At 49.9% G+C, this 27,448-nt stretch overlaps 2 protein-coding genes across 4 annotated transcripts; one reads left to right on the plus strand and one right to left on the minus strand.

Annotated features, from left to right (window-relative positions):
* Positions 1–7,797: 7,797 nt before the first annotated feature.
* EIF3L (eukaryotic translation initiation factor 3 subunit L) lies at positions 7,798–17,820 on the minus strand. Of its 2 annotated transcripts, XM_068400789.1 has the most exons (13): positions 17,703–17,820; positions 17,557–17,605; positions 17,211–17,421; positions 16,546–16,625; positions 16,195–16,256; positions 14,745–14,814; positions 13,962–14,035; positions 12,780–12,951; positions 12,360–12,514; positions 11,391–11,561; positions 9,888–10,385; positions 8,807–8,887; positions 7,798–8,055 (listed from the first exon to the last, which is right to left on the minus strand). In XM_068400789.1, the coding sequence occupies exons 1-13, from the start codon at positions 17,733–17,735 to the stop codon at positions 8,017–8,019; spliced, it is 1,695 nt and encodes a 564-aa protein (XP_068256890.1). In that variant the 5' UTR covers positions 17,736–17,820; the 3' UTR covers positions 7,798–8,016. The 2 variants fall into 2 exon arrangements, with proteins under 2 accessions (XP_068256890.1, XP_068256889.1); XM_068400788.1 differs by lacking the exon at positions 8,807–8,887 and having other exon boundaries at positions 17,703–17,819.
* A 344-nt stretch (positions 17,821–18,164) lies between these two features.
* On the plus strand, positions 18,165–26,024 carry ANKRD54 (ankyrin repeat domain 54). 2 transcript variants are annotated; one of them, XM_068401305.1, is made up of 8 exons: positions 18,165–18,384; positions 18,817–18,864; positions 21,189–21,287; positions 21,752–21,823; positions 22,230–22,277; positions 22,401–22,525; positions 23,427–23,534; positions 24,247–26,024. In XM_068401305.1, exons 1-8 carry the CDS (start codon positions 18,168–18,170, stop codon positions 24,319–24,321), a joined length of 792 nt encoding a protein of 263 aa, XP_068257406.1. In that variant the 5' UTR covers positions 18,165–18,167; the 3' UTR covers positions 24,322–26,024. The 2 variants fall into 2 exon arrangements, with proteins under 2 accessions (XP_068257406.1, XP_068257407.1); XM_068401306.1 differs by having other exon boundaries at positions 18,296–18,384; positions 21,194–21,287.
* Positions 26,025–27,448: the final 1,424 nt, after the last annotated feature.

Below are 27,448 nucleotides of genomic sequence, written 5' to 3' on the forward strand. Positions count from 1 at the left end.
CCATGACACGTGGCTGCACGTCACATTATTTCCTTGCCCTGATCTCAGCAGCCTTTCATCCAGCTCAGGCTCCTCTCCTGACAACACACCAGTCCAAGAGATTGGATGTAAGAACAGGGGAGACTCTGACTATCCCAGCTGAACAACTGTGTCGACTTAGCAAACCCCAGCATCGTAGCATATCCTGGAGTAACATATCCATGCAAATAACATCCCAAGCGCTTACCTAATTAGATACATACAGAGCCACTAAGCACTGTGGGGTTTAGAGCAGCTGCCAGGGAGTACAGCAGACCCAGGGAAGGGGGAAGGGTGCGCTGTACAGCTAAAACCAGAGCACATTCCTGGATTCCTCAAATATAAATCATGAGCACTTTAACGGCAGTGCCGCAAAATAAGCCCTTCAGCTTTCCAGGTCTTGTCAGGGAAATGCAGGCAGTACACGGGAAGGAACAAATGAGATTTGTGATCCTGCCTGTAACGGAACCCACAGCTCTAGGGACACAAAACAGTGCTTCTAATGCACGGTGCTCATCCCCTGTTTTCCTCAAGCCTCCATCTCTCAGCACTCGAAAGGCATGTGCCACGCTCTCTTAATCTTCTCGCATCTGAACGTCAAGAACCTCCCCTGAGCTCCGGGGAGGCTGCACAGCTTGGGACGCTGAAAGATGCTTTTTGAACTTCACTAAGCTGTGGCAAATACTTTGTAAACGCTAATTTCGTGCTTTAGATTTCTAAAGCACTGAGCAAACAAACTCATTAATCCCCACAATCCACTGTCAAGTTGGCCTGGATGCTGCCAGCTTAACTGACAAGGGAAAAGAAGAGATTAAATATCTTGTCTCAAGATCACACGGCCAGCAGCGCAGTCAGAGGCTAAATTCAGGTTTCCTGTTTCCCCAATTGGGAGACAGAGGCAGTGAAACCATGCAAGGTGTGTACAGCAGCAGAGCTAGAGTCAGGGGCTTTCAGCTTTGTGGTTCAACACACAGGTCCCACAGGTATGCGCCTCATCCTTGGTAGCCAGTTCAAGACACCTTTAGCTGGACTCAGTAGACACTGAGCACTTCCAGTCTACTTATTTCAAAAAAAAAACCAAACCAAAACAAACTCTAGTGTTTCCAAAAGCTCTGCGGGAGCTGCTCCAAAGCTCTCCAGGGAAACACCCTACTGATGCCACCTGCCTTATCCCAAGGCAACTGTGTTCAGATCAGGGGTCAAGCAGAAAACTGTCCTCAGCCTCGCTTACCCGTAAGGCCTTTCACAACAGTCTCTTCCCCAGCATGTCACCTACCAGCACAGCAGCACAACAGGGAGGCATCTGGGCAGGGTCAGACAACTGGGACAGACCAACAGCCACCTCAGCAGCAAAAGAAAGCCCGGAGAATCAGGGTGCCAGAGAAGTGGTGCCACACACGAAGAGAAGAGAGCTCCAGGTCAGCTCTTGTATGGATGTGCTCGTTCCTCCTCTCTGCGACCGATGGGGAAGCCAGCAGGAAGCAGGGAAGCAGCTGAGTACAGAGGAACTTCAGCTTTTGGGGTGCAGCACGGCCGTCTCATGCGGGCCAGGAGAGCCCCGCACAAAGAAAGACCACGCAAGGTCAGAAATGTACTTGCAAATCCCTGCCAAGTCCCGTTACCAGGCTGACTGAAAGCACTTCAGAAGAAAATAAGGGCAACCACTTTTCCTCTGCTGTCAGGATATTTACTGCCTCCGATCCGATCTTCCACTTCCAAATTGGGACAGGCTGAAGAAGGTGGAATCAGATGAAATGATGCTAGTCTCCTGACCACCCTCTGAAAATCCTCCTGCAACATGCCATGCCCTTGTAAGGCCCTGGGCTTTGCCTGTACAATACAGCTCATGCAGAGGACCTGTGAAGCATTTAGTTAGGACATCTGCCAGGAGCAGATTTAAGCTGACAACTTAAAAGCAGTGGCTGCTGCTTAATGGGATGGTAAATATGGTTAATGGGAAAGCATCAGGTGGTTTTAGTGGTGTTTATCGTAAGCTTTTGCTGAACCTCTGCTTTCCAGTTCCCAGTTACTGTGCCACTTACCGAAAAAAATAATTAAAAAATTTCAGAAACACAGTAATTGCAAGTGTTCCTGTCCTTAATTTGCCTCTTCCCCTCCAGCAGCCTTGCAACTGAGAGTGTTTTCAGAGGCTCTAACCTAGCTGGTCAGAGCGACCAATACCACGCGGGACCTGCCGGGACACGAGACCACGCAGCTCACTCAATACCCAGAGCGATGCAAAGCCGCCATGCGTCTCGGCTCTTGGTGGTTCCCAGATGTCACACTGAGGGTTTTGTGGCAGCCACCTGAAACACTGCAGGCAGCAGTTCAGTTTCTAGTCTACCTGTTCAGCTTCTGCTTGTAAGAACACAGGCCGTTTTTGCCGTCTCATGGACACCGCAGCCCCACAGCGGAGGCACTGTCAACCCCCTGCCTGCTAGAGGTTGCTGTTGTGACAAAAGGCTGTCCCCAGGGCCAGCTGAGGAAAGACGATTTGGTCAATTCAGGCAACCTCAGAGAAAGAACCACCAGTCCCGGAGAAGAATGTGACAGGGATGCACCTCCGGGCTTTGCTGACAGGCAAGGAGCATGTGCGCGTTGGTGGCACGGCAAGGTGGGGCAATACCTACCTGCATTGCAAGGGCTACCAAGGATTAGAGCAGATGGGACGCAGATTCCCAGTAGCACTGGGGCACGAAGGATCACAGCGGCAGGTCGGGGCAGATTCCTTTCAGTGGCTCAGCCAGTTTCTCCAGCCTGACACCGTGCCCCCAAGCAATCCCAGGCTCACCAGCTGCCTCTTGAAACTCACACTCCTCCTCAGAGCCACCCTGCAGAAGGGAGGCTGACGGAGGAAACTCAACTCCAAGCCATTTGCCAGGGGAGGCGAGCAAGGCTCGATATCCCTGCTGGTATCTGCCACCTCCTGCTTTCGCTGCGGCATCCACAGAAAACAAGCTGGAAGCAAATGCAAGAAGTGACCTGGTCCAGGGCTCTGCATGTTTCCAGTGGCTGCCTGGAACGCCCCTGTGCCAGGCAGGCCTCTGGTCCTTGGGAAGCGGGAATGCGCATCGCGCGCAGAGGCAACGCACCCCACGCCCAGCTGCCAGCGCCATGCCTCCTCCCTGGCAGGCACCGCTCCCAGCTGGGTGTACAGACCTAGCCCACCTCCGTGCTCTCCTCGGCCTTAAACCACACGACTCCTGCTAACCCTGACGGGCCTGTGAGCCCAGGCCAGAATGTCTCTCACCGAAAGGGCATCCTCTGTCCCGGCACCCCTTTATTTCGGAAGGCAACGGAGCCACTGCTGTGCTCTCTGCCCTGAACCCCCCCCCCACCCACGCACAGGGAGACGCTGTCCCTCCCTGCCAGCCAGCCTGGAGCCGTTTCCTACGGCACCTCCATCTCCCCCTGCTCCCTGCGAATCCCCCGGCAGCCCCCGGGAGAGCTGCGAAGGGGCACGGACGGCCCAGCCCCTCCAGAAACGGGGCTCCCGGCGTCCCCCACACCCCAAACCCCCGGTCCCCCCTCCCCTCCTCCTCCTGCCCCCAGCGACCGCGGCCCGGAGCCGGGCCCCGCGGCGCCCCGTCCATCGCAGCGGTCGACTGGAGGCCGGTGCGTCGCGGCCTGTACCCGCCGCCGCTGCACTCACAGGAGATCGGGCCGGTGCCGGTGGAGGATGGCGCAGAAGGCCAGGCCGTCGCGAAAGGAGGCGCTGAGGTCGCGGATCTCCACGCCGCGGTACCCCTCGCACTGCCGGCGGCACCAGGCTTGCAGGGCGCCCCGCGGGCCCGACATGGGGGCGGCCGCTCCGGCTGCTGCTGCCGCCGCCGCCGCCGCCGCCGCCGCGAGCCCAGGGGCGGGGCCTTTGGGGGCGGGGCCTGCGGGTGGCAGGGCGGCCCGGTGCCCGTCGCCTCTCCCCGGGGCTGCCCGCCTGCGCGGCGCCTCGCCGCTGCCCGCGCGCTCCCCTGGCGGGGGAGGAGCCCCGCAGGCTCTAGCCCGGAGAGGAGGGGAAGGGCTGGGAGGCGGGCGGCGGGGCAGGCAGGAAACCCGGGCGAGAAGGGGACGGAGCGGTACCGTGCAGACAGACCCCAGGGCGGCAGGGTGGGGAGACGCCCCCGCCCCGGGGCTCTCCCCAGCCCAGGGAAGGCTGAAGTACCGGAGAAAATCCCCGAACGAAAGTGGCAGCCTTTTTATCGGCTCAGTCCCTGGGGGAGGGCTGTACTGGTGAGGCCACACTGTGAACACTGTGTTCAGTTTTGGGCCCCTCACCACAAGACACTGAGGTGCTGGAGAGAGTCCAGAGAAGGGCAACGAGGCTGGTGAAGGGTCTGGAGAACAAGTCTTATGAGGGAACTGGGGTTGCTTAGTCTGGAGTAAAGGAGGCTGAGGGGAGACCTTATCACTCTCTACAACGATCTGAAAGAAGGTGGAAGGGAGGCAGGACTCAATCTCTTCTCCCAGGTAACAAGTGATAGGACAAGAGGAAACAGCCTCAAGTTGTGCCAGGGGACGTTTAGGCTGGATATCAGAAAAAATTTCTTCATGGAAAGGGTCGTCAAGCATTGGAACAGGCTGCCCAGGGAAGTGGTGGAGTCACCATCCCTGGAGGTATTTAAAAGACGTGTAGATGTGGAGCTTAGGGACACGGTTTAGTGGCGGACTTGGCAGTGCTGGGTTAAGGGTTGGACTCGATGATCTTAAAAGTCTTTTCCAACCAAAACGATTCTACAATTCTATGACTGCAAGCAGGCACTGAAAACAGTTGGGACTGAACTCAAGTTTAACTTCAGCTGAAGAAAAAAAAACACCAGGCAACCTCATTTCTAGATCCTCTTCAGGCTTAGAGGTAGGCTGCTCTAGGCAGAAGCAGCTCTCGGCAGTCCTAGGGGCATAAGCTGCGGCAGTGGAGGACATGGAAACGTCAGACTGGAGTATGTGCTGGATGTAGGCGGCTCCTGGGGTAGGCATGGGGCCAGGGAGGGCTTTGAAGATAAGGACATTTGGAGTTGCAGGCAGCACTTCACAGGAAGCCCTGGAAGAAGTGGAGGAAGGGTGCAATACAATCTCAGGAACCCACGACATTGAGGAGATGGATTGTCACGAGAGCTGGCTTGCATGCTTAGCGTTACAGTCTGACAAGGCAGGGGTAGAAAGCATGCTATTAAATGTTAGTTTATTTTGCTAAACATTTTTTTCATTTCCAATTAGGCAAAGAGGGGGCAATAGCTACCTCCGTGGAAGACCCATCCATCACACAGATGTTGAGCTTATTGCTGGCAGTCCCAAATCAGTAGGAGCTCCCTCTCTCCATTCTTTTTTCCTAATGGGCTCTATATTCCTTTCTCCCATCAGATCTCATGCTTAGCACCCTCCTTCTTCCATTCCACTGTTTAATTCTATCGCTCCATGGCCCCAGAACTGTAACAAATGAAAAACAAATTCTCCCTGATGGCTTGCACAGCCTCCTCCCTCAGTGTCCTAGATAAGCTGTGGTATAAATCACTGGAAAAGCTACTATGTACAGAAAAAGGAAATGAAGTATTGTCTTGGTTTTGTACCGACCGAGCTGGCTGCTCAGGATCTCCCAGACCTGCCTGACAGCGTCTTCCTGATGTATCCTAAGGGAGAACAGGATCAGGGATGTTTTCTTAACTGTCTTTTCCAGGGTCCACAATCACACTCACTCCCTTCACAACTGCAGATCAGAGACACAGAACAGATAACCCTGTGCTGTGCTTCCCTCTGATAAAACCGTTTTGACCAGAACTGCCTGCAAACACTTCCACTAACCAAACCCTGCTGCGGCAGGCAAGGCTCGAGCTGTAACCAACACACCCCACCTCCCTGCAGAGCGCCTTTCCAGCAGCAGCAGGGCTCTGTTGATGCTGCTGAACGCTCTGCATTCCTCTAGCTTCAAGCAGTGCCAGGCACCGCAGCTCCCTGAGCCCATCTTTCCGCCCCATAAGAGAGCTCCAAGCTCTTCCTGGCTTTGTTCCACCAAGTGCCAGTCCCGCTCAGTTAACCTCCAGTGGTCCCTCAGACGAGGCGTGGGGGCAGGCAGACCCATGATGGTCTCTGTGCATCCTCTGGAAGTTGTTGCTCTGGCAGACATGAACACAAGCAGCAGCGTAGTCACATACCTGAGAACAGCCTGTAACTCCTGCAGTGTTTAAGATGATACATATATGCATTAAAAGTCTGTGATTCCAACATGCCAATCACAGATTAAGAACAGACCAAATCCCAGTAATACATTGTATTCCTTTGCTATGCTATGAACTAGAACTGATCGTGGAGATACTAGGCTGTCAGAGGTTTCCCTGTTGTACATCACATCTGTCTTAGCATATGTTCTGGGAAAGATTGAGGCTTTGGATAACAAGAAAGAAGGAGGAGAGTTGCTGTTGACAGCTATGCTCACTGTGCTGCTGTTGGTAAATATACACAAGCAGAAGTGCCAGCCCTAAAAATAAAAAGCAGCAGATTCTCTTGGTATGAACCCAGCTCCTGTGGGCTGCTGCAATGCAGTGGCATCTTAGTCCTTTAATTTCTTAATGATATGGCTCCTCAAACCCTTCAGAACTGGAGGTAGTGAGTTCTTAGCATGCATAACACTAACAGCAGCAGCCAGAAGGCCAACAGGAGCTGCCCGTTTAATCTCACTCTGTGATGCCTGTACTCTGCCCACCTGAGTTACACGACTTTGTGATGGGAAACTCAGTTTACTTTTGAGCAGTATCTAGGACACGCGAAACTTGACCCTCATTCAAACATGGCGTATAATCCAACAAAGGCTAATTATTCCTGACTTCTAAACAGAATCACATACGAAGCCAAGCTGGACTGCCAGGACCCCTCTCTCATTGGAAAGGAATGAGAGGGAGTGGTACAGAGATGCAGATGGTATATATGAAGCATGCTTTGTGTAGCTTTCCTATTACACACGCAGGTTTTTCTCTCACACCTGTTTCTACCACTCAAACACCAAACTATTTACAGACAGCAGAAGAAGGGGAGAGAGGGTGTGGAGGGCAAAGGAGATGCGATTCATTCTTTGCATTCTCTTCCCCAATATTTACAAGTCCTTGTTTCCCCTTTATGGGGCTAGTTTTCAACTGTTTTTTCTCTTTCAAGGCACTGCAAGTTTGTTTTGAAGAAGCCAAAGTGGCTGGAGAGCTGGCAAAATTAGCATTTAAAGGGCTTTAATAAATTAAATGCCCTCAGGGAGTTTTCTGGAGAAACTGAACTCCATTAAATTAAGGGCCAGGACTTGGGCATCACCTGTGCTGAAATAAAATACAACCTCCAGCAAGGACATCTCATCAGATGACGAAAGTTAATATTGGTTGAATGTTTACAAAAATCCTCCCCTTTCCTTTAAAACCATGTCAATCCACTTTGGAGCATTTCTACTTCATAGCAACTGAAAAAAAAAAAAAGAGGGGTGGGAAGGCAAAAATGCAACCTTCTAGGAAAGCAACTACAACGCAGTTTTACCCAATGTGTGGGGCAAGATCTAAAACAAATAATATTAGCTTGCATCTCTTTCCATATCCTGTGGAAACACGGTGGAACAGCTAATTTTATCCCTGTTAATCAGTTCTGCAGCCTTCCCTGTTCACTGTGTGCAGTGCCTTTACAGAGCACGGAAAGAGATCTGCTCCCGTTACCTGCAACGGCATGGACCAAAGAGAGCACAAACCAACAGCAGCTGCCCATTCACCAGATGCAATTATATTCTTCCACAAAGGAAAAATAAATGAGTACATCAGATACTGAATGGTCATCAGGAAAATTCCACTAATTTATTAGATGTCTTGTCCTTCGTAGGATAGTTTGAGCCAAATGAGTCTGCTTATTTAAGTAGAAAAAGCCTTCAGAGTCACAGGAGATTCCAGAAATGCCAGAACCCTGAGCTCCCCTTCCTCACCACAAAGAGAATAATCTCTCCCACCCACTGCTCTCCTCAGGCTGATCACTGCATCCACAGCAGTTTTAGGGTCTCTGGCCCATCTTCTTCAGGGTTCGATTCAGCTGGAATTAGAGAAAGCGAGAGTCAGAAAAAATACATAGTGATTGACATACAGTACTCTTCCCTCAGCAGTCTTTATCCAATGCCTCTGCTCCTTCCTCTCCAACTCACTGACAAAAAAAGCTCTCACACAAGTGCAGGCAGCGTGCGAAGTAGAAAGGGAACTAGTAAAACTCCTTCCTCCTCTCCAAGACAGCAGAGGAAGACGTGGGGAGAAGAGAGAGTGCAAAAAATGTAGTATCGCAACTCTGTATTGCTCAAGTCCCCACATCTCAAGATTTTGCTGCCCAAGTTCCCAGTGTGCAGCAGCCTCTGTTGGGAGAGTGGAGCAGTGACAGAATGTCACCTCCTGGCTGAGCACAATGCTGAAGTCATCTGTTCTCCAGAAATCTTCGAGGCCACTTTCTAGAGCCAGAGTTATGAGGGCAGAGATATGATTTTGGTTGTGTTACTGACAGAACACCACAACTGTCTAGGGGTAACAGAGTCAGTGCCCTTGGACAGCAAAGCCCTCATCCTTTTCCACTGTGGCTCAAATGAGCTCTTCTCACACAAAACCAGACCATTCTTCAAAGGCCAGCAGCTGCTGCTTAAATCAACTGCCTTTGCCCAGTGCCTTGCAGAGCCAGGGCTCTCCCCAGCAAGGCATCGCACAGCTGTCTCACACAAGTGTGGCTCCTCCAGGGCCTGCACAGCCCAATGCTTGCCCCGCTTTTCCTACAGAGCTACACAGCTCTCCTGCCCAGGCCTCACCTCCTCAAACTTGTGGATCTGGCGGATGAAAAAGTCCCCATAGCGTCGAGCAACCTTTGTGTCTGCAATATGGATCATGTCCTGGGGAGGGAACAGCATGAGGTCATGAAAGGGACTGCGCTAGCAGGGAGACAGCAAGCACTGCCAAATGTGAGGAGCAATAAAAGGGACTTCACTCCAGCTCTCGTTCAGCATCACACATACCTGACCTGTGCTAGTCCCACAGCAACAACTCAGTTCTCTGTGGGCTGCCTTCCCTACACCTTTGCCTGGGATGGGTCCCAAATTCACATTGTATTCAACTCCCATATTCTTGCACACTCTGCCTATTTTTGCCTCTCTTTGCAGCAGTTTGACAGTCCCAACCCCAATTCACGCTCTGCTTCCCTCTAACAATAGCTAAGAGTCATGCTATCTACCAGGAGAGCTAGGCTGAGACATAGCATGAGACCTTGCAGGAAGAGGTCTGCTCTAAGGACCAAGAACAAGGGGCAACCTGTTCTCCTTCCTAGCAAGAAACCTAATGGTTACTGCTATTAGGACTTCATTTTCAAAGACAAAAGACTCATTGCTATGCTTCCTGCTGCCCAGAGCTCCAAGGGCAGGACAGTGACAGGACCATAACCTTGTGTTTAGATTCCTCCTAAAGCAAACAGCTAAACGCTGCACCAGCGAAAAATGAATCTGTAACATGCCCAGGCAAGATCCCTGCTTTGTCAAGCAAAGGAGAGATGTGGGGGAGACCTACAAAGGTGACAATCACCGACAGCACTATCTGTCACCCAACTGTCACCTCCTGATGAGACTGACAGACAAACAGTTCCCTCTGTCCTGGGGAAGACATTTAAGACCTTTGTTTTCTGGGTACAATGACTGCCAAAGCTGCTTGTGACACCCCATCACTGTTCATCCACTAACACTCCTATTAAGCAGGGCTATGACTTCCCTGTGGGCAGCCAAGTCCTTCACATGGCAAAGAAGGAAGGGATGTTTCCAACAGACTGAAGCAAAATTAGGTGCTGCCACTTCCAGCATTTCCTGGGTGAAAGAATTTCCTAGTCAGCAAGGGGCAGATACCAACCTTGTCAATATAGAAGTCGACCTCAGAGGCAGACTGGAACTCCCCGTCCAGGGCGGATATGCCACTGGTCCATACCAGGTTCTTCATCTTGTGCTTGAAGACTAGCAGCTGGATACGAAACTCCTGCTCTGTGAGGTCTAAGAAGCCAGCCAGCTTCGCCACAGGCATGGTTGTGTAGAGCTTGAGGAAGCTACGGATGGTGGAGAGCTGGGCCTGCTGCTGAACCTCATCAGCAAAGACCTTGAGCTGCTGCAGGAAGGGCTCCTTGTGGTAGTTGGGGTGCACGTTGTCGTAATTGGGCACCACGGGGGAGAGGAACTTGGGACAAGCGTAACTGAAGAGCTCCTCATAGACTTGTGCATCACCCTTCTGCATGCGCAGCATCTTATCCCCATATTTCTCTCGCAGCTGCAGGTGGATGCTCTCATCTATGCGCATGGGGTACATGGTGAGGGCGATGGCCAGGAGTGCATGCATCTGCTCATTCTGCTTGTTAATCTGAGACAGAGAGGAGAACCTGTTAGCTTGTCAATGTGCTCAGGCTTTATGGTGCCAGAGGGAGCTGGGAGCTACATTTTTCAGAGACAGACCCTTTACCCAGAGCACTCATGGTCCTAACGCTCAAGGGGGACAGCACAAAGCAGCACAGCCTCTGGGCAAAACAGACAGATGAATGCCATATCAAGGCTCTCATCAATGAAAAAGAGGCCTGGACAAGAGGAAAGTACAGAGTGAACGTATTCAGAGCCATACAGAACCTGGACAGTCAGAAGCAGGTTTGACCGCTTTGGTGCAAAAAAGTGCAGAGGAGAAGCGAAGGCAGAGTTTAACAACCACCTCCTGGCAAAGGACAGTTATCAGGGAGGCCAGTGAAGAAAAGACTGAGATGGAAGATTTATATGAGTGTGGGCTGAAATGGACAGCTGTGTGGCTGAAACAGACATACCAAATTTTTGAAGTGTCACGGAATGAAGAATGGCAGGATTTGGCTACACACAGAGTTAGAAATGAATCATAAGGATGTAAAGGAGACAGCAGCAGCAGGGGGTAAACAGGCACCAGAGACAGCTTAGGTGGAAAGAGAAAGGAGCTTTGTTTCAGCTGTGCTGAATTAAAACAGTCTGTGAATGATTATCTGATAATGGAAATATATACAACAATGGCAGTAACCTGAAATGCAGGACTAGACTACAAACAGGACAGAGTCTGAAGAAGCATCGACAAGAATATCATTAGCAGCTGATACTCATTAATAACACTGTCTAGAGGGAGAGCGCAGATGGAGCCGGGGCAAACTGAACAACCAAAGGAACTAGTCACACAGCTAAGAGAAAACACTGCCACACATGGCAAAGGAGTTCAAAGGATCCCCAGTCACCACCACCAGCACAGTCCAGGAAAATAAGGCTGGACTGTTAGATGTAGCTTATCAGGTGACAGAGAAGGGGTAGGAAAAAAGACAGCTTTTTCTTTTGGGAAGTCTAGACCTATTCTGTCTCTTACCATCTCGTACTTGTAGGTAGTCCTCTGAAACATGCTCTTGGTCCTCTGAATGTAGAGTAGGATGTTGGCAAAGACACGGATGGCATCCTGATAACGCCGCATCATAAGGTATGCGAAGCCTACGTAGTAATAGGTGGTCACCTGGCACTCAGGCACCCGGGAATACATGCTCTGAGAAGGAAGGATCAACACGCTATGTCAGAGGGGAGACAAAGACCTTTGCTCCAAACAGCTCATTACCCAGGATCCATCCAGCTCTGCTTTCGCTCCCATCCCAAATATAGAAAGGAGAGGGTTAATTCAGGATACCTCACCTCCCACTCATCCTTGCAGCAGCTTCCTCACTGTTTATTAGATCATCCCATTTCCTATGTTTTCCAGTTTTAGCTTCCTGCAAGCAGAGGACTCCTGCACTGTGCCTAATATTGCTCTGCTCAGTTCCCTTTCCCCCTGTTTCACTCCACGTCCTGTGCCCAGACAGCACATACATACATCTGTGCCAAGCCTTGGGTCAAGCCCATGTTGCAGCTGCACTTTTATTAGCCACTGATACCACAAGCAGCACCCAATTCTAGGGCAAAAACATGCAAGGTGGGAGCAGGCACAATGAGAAGCAGAGTCAAAAATAAAAGAATGAGCCAATGACCAAGGTTGGGATGATGTGTTCAGCTAGCTACTGCTGCACTACTGCTTACAGTTCAAATAATATTCCCTACAACAACACTGCCTTGCACAACACAGCAAACCTCCTGAAAAACTAAGCATTTGCGCTGCAACAGCATCAGGCATTATTATATGGCTTGATTTAATGTCAAAGCTCCAGCTGTGTTCAACTAGAAACCCCTGACAACTAGAACAGTTACAAACAGCTCCTCAGCTGGAAGATTCATTATGGCAATCTTTCACCAGCATGTTTGAATAGAGGCATTCGAAAAACTGCAACACAGGGTTTAAAATGTGTTGTATTACCTTCTTGTTGAGCTCGATGTTCTCCAGAACCTTGATCGCTTGGTAGTAATCCCCCAGCAGAGAGTGCAGACGCAGTAGCCCAACCAGGCTGAAATAGCCCAGCATCTTGTAGAGGGAGTGGCGACCATACTCACCAGCCACGCTTTCAGGGTCACCTAGGGAAAAAAAAGGAACCATGATGCTTTCCTCAAAGGAAGCAAGCTCCCCTTTCAACACCTTTATGTTTACAACCAAAGGCAGCAAGACCTCAATTGCAATCACCAGCATTTCTCACGTAAGGCCAACAGAACCTGTTCCCAGTCAATCCATCCACTGATTAAGAGTTTGAGCCAGTTCCCAAACAAAGCTAACCAAGCTCGGTCAAATCAAAGCAAGGCAGTACAGACACCAGTCTTGCTTGGCATCACCCAGCTAGCTCACCTCCACTGGTATAGACCTCCAGCTGTCGGTTGATGTTGGATTTGTCTACCAGAGAGTGCAGCACATTAAGGACACTGTGGACGTTCCAGATCTTGGGGTTGGAACGAAGGAAATCAATTTCCTCTTCAGACTTCTTGGCTGTCTTGCAGCGGTACTGGCTAAAAGACTGGAACTACAGGAAAAAGCAGATATTTGATGATGAGAAGCTAGTTTGGAGATGTTCAGCTAAGTGCACTAAGCTTACAAGTTGATCACACAAATGCATTACAATAAGCTACAACCTGCATGAAAAAAAAAAAAAAAAAGACTTTCATCTGAGATCACCTGGCAATCAAAATGGCAAATTACACCACCTTTAAAGCACCTAGGGAAAAAATGATACAGTGCAGAGGGAAAAGGCCAGAAGACAGAACAAAGCAGAGAAGGACTCCTAGACAACTAGGACAGGCAAGTAAACACAAATTTGCTGTCTGAACAGGTAGCAAAGAGAATGACCAAGTCATAAGATGTGTCTGCATACACACACATCTTTTTATACATATGCACACATCCTTTTTCATCCTCAAGCTTGACAAGACTGCCCTTGAGGAATTCCAGGCAGCTCTATAATAAAAAGTTACAGTGAAAGGAATCTATAGAGAAAAAACAATAGCATTTGAGATCTGTATTGCTGCACTCAGAACAGTAGTGGAAAAATATTTCCCAATGTCAAGATCTTAGACCATAGATTATTTCAAATCAGGTCAGCGATCTCTCAATGCAAGCATAAAGGCCCTACTGACTAAGAAATACAAAACTAAAGAAAAACCACAAACCACAATAAAACTAGTTTGAACAAGTATCTTCGTAAGGTCTTTGTGATTATAGAAGAATTCAGTCAGGCTGCTTTGCACAAATCGGGCAGAAATGAAGGTGAGTTAAAAAAAGTCCCTAAGCAGCAACTGAAACAGAAATATCCATAGAAATCCAGGACTCCCCAAAGAGTTCCCTGTAACTTAAAAATCTGTACATTTACAACTACTTAATCTACCTGGTGACCCAAGAATAACAGTGCTCACCAAAGTTTTTTGTCCTGCAATGGCATCCTAGCTATGAAAATCACAGAGAGGGAGGAGATGGAAAACTTATGGCGCTAATAGAGGCAAGGCCACCCCAAAATGGCCCAGTCTTATAGTCATATACCTGGTATATGAATTCATCAATGATATCCCAGAGCCACTGGTTGGGCAGTTCTAGAGGTGCAGGGCCATCAGCATCTGCAGAAGAACATAAGTATAGATGAGAGGCTTAATACCTTGAGCAAGAACAGTGTCAGAACTGGAGGAATAGACAAATTAAAGAACACAAGAATTTCCCTGAAATGAGAGATGCAGCAGCAGATGAACGAAGCTTCCAATAGGGCAGTGACATGTAGCTTCAGCCACCTCAACTGCCCTCACTTATAAAGAATACAAGCATGTCTGGGGTTAATCTCTAGAGCGTGACTGCTCAGCAGCAGTGATTCTCGAAAGCTGTGCACACACTGTAGGGGTTTATCCTAACCGATCTATTCTCCGCAAGAAGACTGGCAGGGAGTCACAAACACTAAAATTTCTTCCAAGGGGAGTCAACAACAGTAAGCAGTTGTGAAATACTGCAAGTTTTCTCTAGCTTACAGCTTCATTTTGCTTTTCAATAAAGACAGGTGAAGCAGTTCTCAGCAAGAGAGAAAGCTAAGTTTTATTCTTTACAGCATTTCAGAAAGCACTGGAAACTATTTGTGCTTTTTATGGTTCTAAATGCATGGATGTAAAGTGCTCTTCGTTCAACAAACTCACACATATGGAAAGCTCATAGGCTACTTCTCCCTATATAGCCTATAAACAAACATGTTCCAGTTCTTCTGACCCTTTCTCCAGCTCTGTCCTCTCCATCCCCTCTTCCTCTCCAAAATTCAGAAACCAGAAATGAATTGCAGCAACTCACTGAGGATGTAGTTGAAGAGATTGCAGTAGTTGTAATAGGATTCAAATCTCTGCTCCAGCGTGGGCCCCCCCTGCAATGAGAAGTCCGCACAGGCTGCTTAGTTTCAAGCACGGCAGGAGTGAGCAACAGCATATGAAGGACAGTCGGTAACAGCAGTAGAGGGACTATTTCAGAAATGTTAGAGCCAATATTCACCCAGGACACCCACAAGCACCATCCAGAAAACCTGAAATTGTATCACTGTTGTCCCACAGAATGGGGCTGACTCTTCACGTACAGGTAGCTTCTCCCAGGATGACTGAGTATTCAAGCCTTCCGTGAATAGGATGCACTAACCTTCCTTGTCCTCCTCTCTGCTGTCCAGGCTTAAGAGCTTCCTATTACCTTCAACAGCTTTTCTTCCTTCTGCCCTCACGAGAGGCCTTAATAAATCAACAATTCTGCTTCTGGACAGTACTTCTAAATGCTTTGAAAGACCAGTAAATACAGCAGGGAATCACTCTCTTCCTAGAATCATCTTCCTTGTTTCACTTGGAGACACTCGAGGGCAGTCTGACAACCACTAACAGCACAGCTTGAGAAACCAGTCTCTCCTGTTAAAGCTTGACTCAGGTAAATACAACAGCCTTTTTAAAGTGCCCATTTCTCCACCCTCTGGTCCACACCAAAACTGCAGTTATTACTGATTTACCCCATGAGTCATGCCTCTGTTCAGCTTCTTTCCTTAAAGAGCCAAGAACTACTGTGACTTTCTCATTGACTTTAAATTAGCTTAAGAAATAAAAGTGGGGTTTGTTTTGTTTTATAGAGCATTATTCCTTCCATTTCCTTCTCCTGTATCCTTTATGGTGCCCACGTTTCCCTCTCCACAAGGCACTCTAACTCCATGTGTGTTTTTAATCACAAATAACGCACCTTCCTCTTGTGACACCCCCTCTCACCCACCTGCTAATCTGAAGAACAAAGAGCCACAAAGAAACACACAAAACCAACCGATCTATAGGTCTTGCAATTACAGCTCTATCAAAAAGGAAATTCAATTACCTCCCAGCACCTTCTTCCCTAACTCCTACTACACTACATTTGATGTCAGTAACAAACTTTTACATAACAGCCTCCTGAAAACTCAGACCAGGTCTTCTGATTCGTATAAGCTGCCACGGAAATGTGCACACTCATTACAACCAAGCTTGCGGAGACGGCTAATGAGCCTCAGAAAGACAGTCAAGTCTTTCTTGCTTTTCAGCAATCAGCAAATCCTTACTAAACTAGCAAAAGGTAAGAATTTTAAAATTCCCTAAAAGCAGCTTGACTTACAGGTCATAAACCCATCAAATCCTGTCTTGCAAAAATTATGGAACCACTGATACTGTGGTGGCAGTTTTGGCACGTTTTGTGGCATGGAGAAACCAGCATGCAACCAACAGGAAGGCACAGGACAAACACTCACGCTGACTTTGGCGTAGATGTGCCTATAATACAACTCCTTGTATAGGATGAGGAAAACAGCATCTGGAAAAGATGACAAAAGAGAACTGGACATTAGCAAGCCACAAGGCCTAGACAACTGGATCTCTCAGATATGCCAGTGGTGCTCCTCCTGCCACAGTAATAAAGGGAGGCACAAAAGGATACTTTGTTCAAGTTTGACTTCTTGCCAGGTATCTGCTGAAGGAGCTGCCAGAGTGAACAAAGACAACTGACTCAGGTGGCAGCAACGCTGTGCACCTGCTCACTCATGTATCGAAAGTGATTTAGTTCCTTCTCTCTCTGACAAGCAAAAATAAAGGAAAAGACTTACCATTTCCAACCTGAGGGGCAATGGCCTCAGCCTCTGGCCATGGGGTGTTCTTGAAAAACCTTTCTGTCAGCTTTGTCCAGCTGAAAGGTAAGACACACATGTGGTATTAGAAACCATTTCTCAGTATGACAGAGTTAGAGATCGCAATACAGAGGCCTTGGACTTGGTGAAAGTAGACCACCACCACCATCCCCTTTTACTAAGTCTAGTGTTGAAGCAAAGAACGAGAATTGCAAACTAAGTAACTAAAGTCTTCGATTTGTCCCTGAAGTATGGAACAGTTGTGTACGTTACTTTCACATTCCCTTTATAGCAAGGTGACACAGCTGCATGAAGGAGTGCGAGTATCTGTAGGGAACAGACACAACAATTACACCTCACAGCTTTCTGCAAACTGCCTAACCAGCACTACTCCATACCTGTTAGGCATAGGACTCGTATTTTCCTTCAGACAGGTCACAACTCACCTACATTTACGTTAGCCTAATAGTCTGGAAATACCTGTTTTTTTCCCAACTAATCAAATCAAAACTCATGCTGCATTTTAGATAAAGCGCAGGTTTGGAACAACACAGGTAGCAGTCTGCCTTTCCTTTTAAGAGCAGGGTGCACTTTCATCACAGTTTAAGCCATGATTCCCCCTTGCAGGAAAGATGGCTTTGTACCTGTTTTCATAGATGTCCTGGATCTCATACACCTTCTGGTCAATAACATCACTGGAAACACGGCTGGCCTGGAGCTCGTACACCTTCTGGTCAATGAGATCCGACACTGTCTTGTGAAAATACTGAATGAAGTTTTTGATGACTTCGGGGATCACCTGGTAGGTCTGCTGCTCATACTGGCGCTCGTAGGCCAGGTCTTGCTTCGGGTCTCCTGAGGGGTAAAGAGGAGCGGTGAGGCGGCTGCCGCACGGCCCGGCCCAGGCCTACAGACCCAGCCTGGCGCCAGCGCGGCCCGGCGCACCCGAGGGGCCACGGCGGCGGCGGCGCGGCCGAGGCCCGCACTCACCCGTGTGCATGTCATAGTCGTTGGAGTAGGCGTAGGGGTCGTAGGCGGCCTGCGGAGAGAGGGCGGCAGCGAGTTACCGCGATCAGCCCGGACGCGACGCCCCCCCGGGACCCCTCCCCCGCCGCCCCGGGACCTCCACCCCGCACCTCGTTGTCGTAGTCCTCCCCCGGGTAGGCCATGGCGGCGGCGCGGTGCGGCAGGAAAAGGGCTCCGGGCGGCAACGCGGACCCGGCGCGGAGCGGGCAGGAAGAGAGGGTTGACCAGGGGCGGGGCTCGGGCCGGCCGGCCGGAAAGGGCTGCGGCGGCAGAGAGAGACAGCGCGTTTCCACTGGTTGAAACAACTGTCTGTCTTCAGCCTGAAGAGCTGCGATGGGCCTGGTGCCCTCTATGACCCGCCCCCCACTCTGATTGGAGAGCGTGCCTGCCCATCAGCCCTTCCTAGGCACCGCCTCCGCCTCCTCCCCTCCTTCCTTTTACCCACTCTAACTCCCCATTGGCTGCACCCAGGGGACTGCCTTGCCTCCAATTGGTCGAGCGGACACGGCCCGCCCCGTTGCTATAGCGACAACCCTCCCCTCCCCTCTGCCCCCGCCGGCCTGGCCTGTGAGGGGATGGAGGGCGGCGGTGGAGCAGCAGCAGGGCCTGGGCCGGAGCCGGAGCCGGAGCCGGGGGCCGGGCTGGCGCTGGGACCGGCGGCGGGCGCCCCCCTCGGCTATCTGCACGTCCTGTGGCAGCGGGAGGAGCCCGCGGGCAAGATCCCGGCCCGCCGCCTGCGCAGGGCCGCCCGACTCCACCGCCGGCTGGGGCCTACGGGCAAGGAGAGCCACGGTGAGCGGCGGGGAGCGCCCTTCCCTGGGGCGGACCGTCCCTCGCACGGGGAGCGGCTGCGCTGCCGGCCAGGCCTCGGCGGTGTGGAGAGGCCCCGGTGTGGGGAACCGGTAAACCTTCGGCTTCTCCGTGTGCGGGGCCTCTGGAAGGAGTTGGGATCTGCTCGGTGGGCGGCTTGGGAAGGCAGCCTTGCTCCTGCCAGGGGACGGTACCCGTCAGGAGGGGGAGGGCCCGCGGCCGGCCTCAGGAGGAGACAAGGAGAGCGCTTCTTACCTGGCATCTTGATCTCCTGCTTCCCTTTCTCTGGGCCGAGCCGGCACCAGCGTGGTTTAGGCCCCGCGCCTGGGCTGGGGCGCCGGGATGGGATGTTTCTGCAGGGTAACGCTCCTTTTTCCTCTGTGCTTTCCAGTAATTGCTTTCTTTTCTCCATAGCTCTGAAAAGGCTGCGTGAAGCTGCCAATAGCAATGACTTGGACACAGGTAAGACTTCTGCCAGTCCTACTTGGGACCTCTTCCTGGAAGGGCAGTTTTGTCGAGGCCCTTTATTTTAGGAGAGGAGTATATAGTTTGCGGACACAGTGCTTTAGATGCTGCAAACCTAGAAACTGCTTTTCTGGAGCCTCGTTTCATTCTCTGAGCAGAGTGAGGCTCGTTATAATATTCACTTTTTCACTGCGTCTGGTTCGTAATGTTCGTTTTCCAGCTGCCTCAAGCTAAATCAGCACTGCACTATTCCAGCTTTTTGGTATGTGACTTTTGCCCAGTTGTAAGCAGCAAGAGAGTAGTGTTTCGGTAAGGTGGAAAAGGTATGATTATCTAAGCCATACCCTGTGTGATGAGACAGTGTGACCCAGTAGATCAGAACCAGGACCAGTGCTGGACTCTGCCTCTCACAGTGACTTCAGAGAAGGCTCGTGGCCTATCCGTGACTCCCTTTTCCTCTCTATACTGTAGATTAGGTGGGGTTTGATATGAAGTGTCCAGCAGCAATATTGGCATATATTATCTGCCCCTTATCATTGTCCCTCTTTAGATTATACTGTCCCCTCAGCTGCGCTGGCCTAACTGTTCATTGGGCCATTCTGTGAACAGAACTGGAAACTGGTTTGACTTGTAGAAACTCCCAGTGTAGCATCAGGACGGGGGTTTGTCTGGCATGCTTCACCCTTCAGCTCCACAATACACCTTGTTTCATGAACTGATGGATAAAGTTCATCTGTGAGCTGTGTGAGTACAGAAAGTCTTGGCTTCAGTCACCAGGTCAAGAGGTTCCCCTGTTTACAATCCAGCTGTGTTTTGTGTACTCAGCAACTTTAGGAAGTGTCTGGTGATGAATTTGTTCTTCATCAACAAGTAAAAATCTTTGCTGTTGCCTGTGGTGGCACTGGGTGGGAGAGGTTATGTCATTTCCTACTGGCTTTGGTGAAGGACTAGGTAAAGCATTCCCTATTAATGGTTCTCACTGGTGGCACTGTCAGTCTCCCTGTCTTTCTTCTGGAGTATCAAACATCCCCCGTTAATGCCAATTCCATCTTTTCAGGTGTTCCTTTCACTTCTGTACCACACTTAAAGCAGTAGGTGTACAGGAAGGAGTTCAAATGTGACTATAATGCAATCTCTGGGACCTGAGATAAATGGTGACTTTCAGTGGTCTGAGCTATCTAGTTTCTTGTCTCCAATACTGGTCAGTCTTGACTGTTGCAGGGTATGCTATTAAAGATCTCAAAATACAGCAAATCTGTTGGTATCTTTAACAGCTACAGAATGAGTTTTATTTTACACACTGATTACTATATCAGGATAATCAAAACGAACAGGACTAATAGCCCTTAGAGTTGCCCCTTATACCTGTTGCTGTAGATGCTACTTTTAATGTCCCTAATCTTTTAAGTCTTTATTGGTCTCTTTGCTTTTGTTATACCCAATACTGGAGAGTCATACTAATTTCTCTGTCTCTGTGTGTGAGCAGGTTTTTCCTTCTTATCTGACAAAAGGAGGTAGTTCAGGTTACAAGAAGTGCCAGTGGTGGCACTGAAGAAGTAGCTGGGTAGAAAAGCAGGGGGAACAAGTGTGAGTAGATGATGGTATGGCTACTCAGGCTGTTCACTAGCTCACTTCAATACATTGTCTCCTAAGGGTATATTTGCACTGGTGCTGGCAGGTTGGTGCACTTATTTGCCTCCTTCCCAATCAGTAGCCACCATTAGTATGGCAAAACCTAGGAGTTTCAGATGAATCAGGGAAGTGGCATATTCAAAACAGGTGTGAAGAGGTGTTTTTTCTTGCTGCATGGAGTTACACTGCAGGTCCGTGTTGATGTGAGAAGTTTATACAGATGCAGAAAATGACTGTGCAAATCCATGCAGAAAGCCCGTGGAGGGCTAGTAAGCACAGGATGCTAATTCTGGCTTGGGAAGTGCCTGAGATGCAGCAGACTAAAGGTTGTGAGAGTTAGCCCTGCATCCTTGTCATCTTCTTATACTTTTCGGTAGGCATTTGCTGTCGATTGTCCTGGGAGCTTGAATATTTGGGAAGATGGATCCTTAGCCTTAGCCATTACAGCTGTTGGCTTATCTTTTATGGCAGTACCATGGAAGCTGGTGAAGGCTGTAATGGAGGGTGGAGCGTACGCTGCCTCGGCTGGTCCTGCTGAGCCAGGATGCTGGCTGGAGCTGGTTCCAGTCCAGTTGACTTGACAGCTGGCAGAGTGTGTATCTAACCGCAGATGAGCAGGTAGCATTACCTCTTTTGGATCAAGTGCCCCTTCAGCTCACCTGCTTTCTTCTCCTCCTTGGCGCTGTCAGTGCAGCAACTCTTGGAGGATGGAACTGACCCCTGTGCTGCAGACGACAAAGGCCGGACAGCCCTGCACTTTGCCTCCTGCAATGGCAACGATCACATCGGTGAGTGGGGAGGGGCAGTTCTGTCATCTGATTTCTCTGTGGAAGAGATTTCGAAGGATGCTCTTTATTTTGGTTCAGCACATGACAGAGATTGCTGTTTTCCCTGTGTTTTGTGGCAAAGTTGCCAGCTGAACTCTGGCTGCAGGGCTTAGCATGTTCCCCTGCTGAAGGGGGAGCAGCAGCTCCCAGCTCTAGGGCTGTACTGGTGCAGAAGGAAGGAGTGTTCCTAGTCCCAGTTCCTCCCCTCAGGGAGCCCAGGGGCAGTGGCACTGCCTAGCCTTGTGCTGTGTCCTTCTGCATAGCTGCACAAACCTCCGTCCCCTGTTTCTGGAAGGAAGGTGATGAGCTGAACAGAAGCACCTGTAAGGCAGCATGATGACTGCTGTGCAGACCTGCGGCCCGTGTGGGCCTGACCTGTGGGGCAAAGGGAAGGGACTGACGTGGCTCTGTTTCCTTGTTTCCAGTGCAACTGCTTCTGGACCATGGGGCTGACCCAAACCAGAGAGATGGGCTGGGAAACACCCCTTTACACTTGGGTAAGTGCCACACGGATGAGCTTTGCATGCAGAGAGGTGAGGTGAACACTGCATTGCTGTTTCTTTCCTCTCCACCTTCCTCTTCCCTGTGCATCACAGTATGCATCCCCAGCTTTAAGTACCTAGGAGGGACTCTTTGCATGTTATTAGCTTCACTCCTCATGAAGGCTTAAGGGTCAGAATTTGAGAAAATCCATTTCCCTCCTCCTGCCAGCCCCAAGGAGCACAGGATCTGTTCCAGAGAGAGCACTCAGGCTTGAGCGTGAGGTTACCCTTACGGTTGGGCTGTTCCTCTTTCCCATGGCAAAGAGCCCTTTGGGAAGCAGCAAGCTCCACGCTTTAGCAGAAACTCCTTTGTTGTTTGCTAGTACCTCTGAGTTGTGTGTCCTGTGTTTTCCCTCCCCAGCTGCCTGCACGAACCACGTTCCTGTCATCACCACGCTGCTGCGCGGAGGTAACATTTCCTCTGTAACGATTACAGCCTGTCCCTTTCCTACCCTGCCCTGTTTGTACTCCCTGGGGACACTAAGTCTTGAAGACAGACTTCACTTTCTGTCTTTGCTCATGCATCTTGCAGGAGCCAGAGTTGATGCCTTGGATCGAGCTGGCAGAACCCCGCTACACCTTGCTAAATCAAAGCTAAACATCCTGCAGGAAGGACTCTCCCACAGCCTGGAGGCCGTACGCCTTGAAGTGAAACAGGTAAGAGAAACAGTGCCGTGTTCTGGTAAGGTGGTGCAGCCCCTGGCAGTGTCCTGCACACTTTAAGGGTCAGATATCATTTAGCAGCTGTTTTCAATACCTGTCTGTAGGCTCTTAGCTGCTCTGGGGAGAGTTTGACTTTTTCCTTCTGTTTTCAGAGACCTTCCTTTTTCCCAACCACTACTCTGAATTTTTGCAGAACCTCTCTTGGCTCTGGTAGGCCAAGGATGCACTGAATGTCTTAATTCTCAGGCTGTATGGAGCACTCCCTTTTCCTCAACCACAGTGCAAGACAGATGCCTTGTGACAGGAGAGGGACCACAGCATGGGGCTGTAGCTGTGGCGTACACATTCCAGCAGGGACTTGGTGTTCCTAGCGCAGTCTGCCCTGCTCCGGTACCTGGAGGCATGGGATACAAAAACAGTCATGGGGCTGCATCACAAATGCACAAGGTGTGGGCCTTGCTTCAGGAGCCATATAGAAGCCACAGAGATTTTCATCCTCAGTGCACAAGGAGATCCTGCTGGAGTGGGAAGTCCCTGTTGTTCACAGTGAGGGGAGCTAGCTGGCCATAAAGAAAAGCTTGGTGCTCTCAGTGCCAGACCTTGTGCTTCTTCAGCTGCGCCTATCTGTCTTCCCTGTTCTTAAACCAGGCACAGGGATCACGACTAATCCGTCTGTGGCTGATCAATGCCTCTGGTGACTCACTGGTCCCTGAGGCTGCCATTAGTGCGCTCCGGTTGCTTTGCATGTTTTCCTCTCTGTGGGTCACGTGCTTGGCCATGTACCGCAGCATCAAGGCTGTGCTTGGCGATTTAACTGTAATTTAATTTTTCCTGTAAAAACATCCCAGCCTGGTGCATCTGTCTGATGTTTGCCTCTTATGCCTTTTGGTTTCAGATTATCCAGATGTTGCGGGAATACCTGGAGCGTCTGGGGAGGCATGAGCAAAAGGAACAGCTGGATGACCTCTGCTCCAGGTTACAGATGACTAGCACAAAGGAACAGGTAGGCAGTGTTGAACTACTGTGACTCACCTATTTGTGTTGTGACTTCTCTGTTTAGGAGAATGCAACCGCGTGAGCAAGGTGACATTGAAGACGTGGTTATGGAAGTGTTCTTGCTCACATTGGGTAAAGCGGGCAAGTTACGTGATGACTCGTGGTTCTCCTTTGGGTTGGAATTCAAAACGCAGAAAGCATCACTGTGCCTAGCAGCTCAGCAGAGAAGCTGAAGATCAGATGGGCCGATGGCACAGGCATTTTAAGGCCAGGATCAGCACAACCACAGAGGGTTGCAGGGCCTGTTTGTTTTTTTTTTTTTTATTGTTTAGGTTTTTTTTTTCCTACAAAAGATTGACCCTTAGAAACAGGCTTGGAGGAAACAGCCCTGATACTGTTGTTGAGTTCTGGGTAATGCAGCAACATGCTTCTATTTTAAGGACTGGCTAAATTACACGAGGTTGAGGTCAAACATTGAGCTCCTGAGGAATGGGGAGAAGCTCCAATTGCCTTAGATTAGGACTTGTTTGATCATGAGGACAGGAGCTGTCCTACACGATTGTGGAACCAAAGGGATCCTGTCCTAGTAGAAGCTCAGCATGGGTGTTACTGGCAGTCCCGGTGCAAGGGTGGTTCCTGCTGCATGGGGGTTTCTTCTGAGTTGGTGGTCAGCTGCACAAATGCATTCCTCTGCCTAACGGCCAACTGTATTCTCTCAGGTGGACGAGGTTACGGACCTCTTGGCCAGCTTCACATCACTCAGCCTGCAGATGCAGAAGATGGAGAAGAGGTAATGGGCTTCCAAATCATCTTCCTGATGCAGCAGGAGAAGCCTTAGAGAGAAAAAGAGGAAGCTGAAGCTTGCTTCTCAGATCGTTGAGTGAACATTGCTGCCAGCGGCCATTCCTGCCAGATCCATTCTCTGGTGGTGCTCAGACTGTCCCTGTGTGTGCTGCCACAGCTGCCTTGTGGGGAGGCAGCAGGCTTTGGACAAGAGACAACAGACAATGGAGTGCTGCAGCTGAGACTTTTGGAAAAAAAGACCTGCTCTTCTTTTTATCAGATGGACTGGCGCTGAATAGGCTACCCCTTCCAGAGGTATTCTGCCTTCTCCTAAGCGCTTCAGTTCAATATAGGTGGTGGCTGATGCCATGTGCACTCACCAGCCCTGACTGATGCACTCAGCAGCTGGCCAACGTCACAGAAATGCTTGGAACAGGCACCTTTTGCCAGCTCCGCAGTGCTCAGTTGCATGGGGGAGAAAGTGGATGCCTTGGACAACAGAAGGCTTTGTGCTGTGAGAACACCACACACTTAATTCTGCATGCTAGCAGCTGAGCAAACATACTGCCTTGAGAAACATGCGCTGAGGCTTAATCCTCACCTTCCCCAGAGCCTGCGGTCAGAGGGCAGAGAATATCTCTGGTTACAAATAGGATACAAAGCTTTTAATCACTAGACTAACAGCTTTCATTTTTTAAATCAGTGCTGCAAGTTAGTGCTTAAATACTACAGTGAAACACTTGCAAAAAATACCCAGGTAGACAGCTAGCAGGTCAGAGCTGCCCTGATGCAAGAATAAGGTTTGGAGGCGTGACTTAATCCTAGCGCAGGTTTAGGCAGACATCTACATCTTGCAAAAAAAACTCACCATAACTGACTTTTGTGTTTCCTATTACTGGCGGTCTCGGGCAAGAGGTCCAGTTGCGACAGGAGGTGGTATGTATTCAGCCATGTTATTGGGCTGGGCTGGAGGTGGATTTACAGCTGCCTCAGCAGCACCAAACCCAGAGCTGACCCATACTGTGTTTCTTGCTTGTCATGGAGAGGTGCTGCTCCAGGACCTTAAGTGCAGCATGAGGAACAAGTTATGACCTCTGCTGGGAGCCTGAAGTGATGCGGCTATGAAGGATGCAGGGAAGCGCTCTTGCTGCTCTCTTGCTTCTGCCCCACTGTGGTTAGTAATGATGTAGATAGATAGCTTTTGTTTTGGAGCAGGGATCCCTGAAATCTTGTCAGTAGGGGACCAACAGTAGCAGGGTGACAAGAACATGCCCAATAGCAATTTGAGTTCCCACCTAAATGGCATGGCGGGCTGGTAGCAATACCCATCCCACAGCTTGGGAATCACTGGTTTGGCAGTGTTCCTTCTTAGGATTCAGCTTAACCATGCAACAGCCACGCTTTGGAGCATTCTTCAGAGACCTTCAGGTCAGCATGTTCTCTAATATCTAGCATCTTGTCCTGGAAGAGGCTAAGTGGACCTCCATGTTCAAAGCTGAGATACCAGAAATATGCATGGCTTTTAGATGGGTTCATCTGTGGGGTGCTGGAGGCCATGGCTGGGACTAACAGTCTGGTGGTGTGGCTGGAGCTGTCACTGTGAATACTGATACTTTGTTACGATATGCTGGATGGGAAGGATACTGAGCGGGTGGGAGACAATCTGACCTTTTTGTATTTTGAACTTCAATAAAATCCTGTCAGCCTTTTCGGACTCCTCAGCCAAGTTTTCTCTTTTTCAGAGTGGCTCATTCCTCTTTCTTTACCTATGTTCCAGGCCCCAGGCATGGCACCAGACTTGGTAACTGCTGCTCTCATACTGAAATTTTGGTGCTGAAATTAGAAGTGACAATACAAAGTTGTTGTTTGAATTCAAGCACCAGTCTGTTTGCAGATCAAAGTACATGGTTGCTGACTCACCTTCTGATCTTGACTCCCACAGCCAAGAAATCCAAACTTTTAATCTAGTTAGTTGCTCTGAAACGGTGCAAATAGAGGAAAGAGAATCTCAGCGGGATTGCTTCAAGCTGGAAGAAGGGATGTTTTGCAAAGAGGGAAAGCAGCCTTGCCCAGTCTGCGCTCCTGCATAAATATGGAGGTGGTGGGGAGAAGGCGGCTGAACTCCTGCCTTGCCTCATGCCAGACAAAATGTCTGTGCTATGGAGACAGCAAGGGGATGAGGGGCTGGGGAGGAACATCTGGGCAGGACAGAGAATTTCCAGGGCACTCCCTGTGAGAGGAGCGGGTGACCTTCGTGTCCAATCTTTACTTAACTTGCCTCTTCCTGTCTTCACAGCCTAGTCTTGGTGTCTGCATGCACCCAGCTGTCACCACTTCTGCACTCAACAGCCTTGTTGCTGAGGAGACCATTAAGGTACCCAGAGAGCAGGTGGCTGAAATGCTCTTTTATTGCTGCAGTTACCTTAGTTGCTGATATTGTCTGCTAGGGAGACACAGCTTGGAAGCTTTCCTCAAAACCAGGAATACACCTGGCTGGGACTCAGAATGAAGCTTTTAGCCCGAGCACACGTGATGATGTTGTCCACAGCTCTTCAGGCTTTTGTCTTGCCTGGCGCTGGAGTCTTCATGACTGCTCCTGACTGTACGCTTGGAGTGGAAAGGTGGGGGTGCTGCAGCCACCCAGGAGCATTTGTCTTTCCTTTTCTGCAGCACTGCTCCCTCCATGGGAGGTGAGGCAGCACTCGCAGTCCCCTGGAGACTGGCACAATGAGCCGAGGCAAATAAAACGAGCAGGCTTATAGGAAGTTTTGCTGCTGCTTTAGCGATAATACCAGATAAGAAAGAGAAAAGAGGCTCTTGTTTCTGGGGTAGGGGGAAGCATTACGTAGGAATCACTGCAGTCAGTTCTGCTTTTCTGCCTTGGAGTTGAAGCACTGGGCTGCTGAGAGCCGTGTCATGTGTTTGGCACTGGACTGAGAAAAGTTTTAGGTTTCTTTGCGTCAGCTAGTCGTGCCAAAGCCTCAAGACCTGTATCTCGAAAGAGAGGTATGTGCTGGGGAGGGAAAGAAGGAAAGAAAAGGTTCCAGGGGAGGAGGGGAGTGTGGCTTCATGCTGTGCTGAGAGCTGTTCACTGGCACCATCTATTTTTTTCTGCTGATCCTGGGCTAGAGCCTTCGG

The sequence above is a fragment of the Nyctibius grandis genome, chromosome 5 (genome assembly GCF_013368605.1).
Source record: "Nyctibius grandis isolate bNycGra1 chromosome 5, bNycGra1.pri, whole genome shotgun sequence".
Taxonomy (NCBI): Eukaryota; Metazoa; Chordata; class Aves; order Nyctibiiformes; family Nyctibiidae; genus Nyctibius; species Nyctibius grandis.

Coding starts and splice junctions, on each gene's coding strand:
- EIF3L (XM_068400789.1), bottom strand. CDS start 17,735: ATGGCCTACCCGGGGGAGGACTACGACAACGAG. Junction 14,036..14,744: donor TCTCTTCAACTACATCCTCA/GTGAGTTGCTGC, acceptor GTTCTTCTGCAG/ATGCTGATGGCCCTGCACCT. Junction 8,888..9,887: donor TCGACTTCTATATTGACAAG/GTTGGTATCTGC, acceptor TTCCCTCCCCAG/GACATGATCCATATTGCAGA.
- ANKRD54 (XM_068401305.1), top strand. CDS start 18,168: ATGGAGGGCGGCGGTGGAGCAGCAGCAGGGCCTGGGCCGGAGCCGGAG. Junction 18,385..18,816: donor TACGGGCAAGGAGAGCCACG/GTGAGCGGCGGG, acceptor TTTTCTCCATAG/CTCTGAAAAGGCTGCGTGAA. Junction 23,535..24,246: donor TGACTAGCACAAAGGAACAG/GTAGGCAGTGTT, acceptor GTATTCTCTCAG/GTGGACGAGGTTACGGACCT.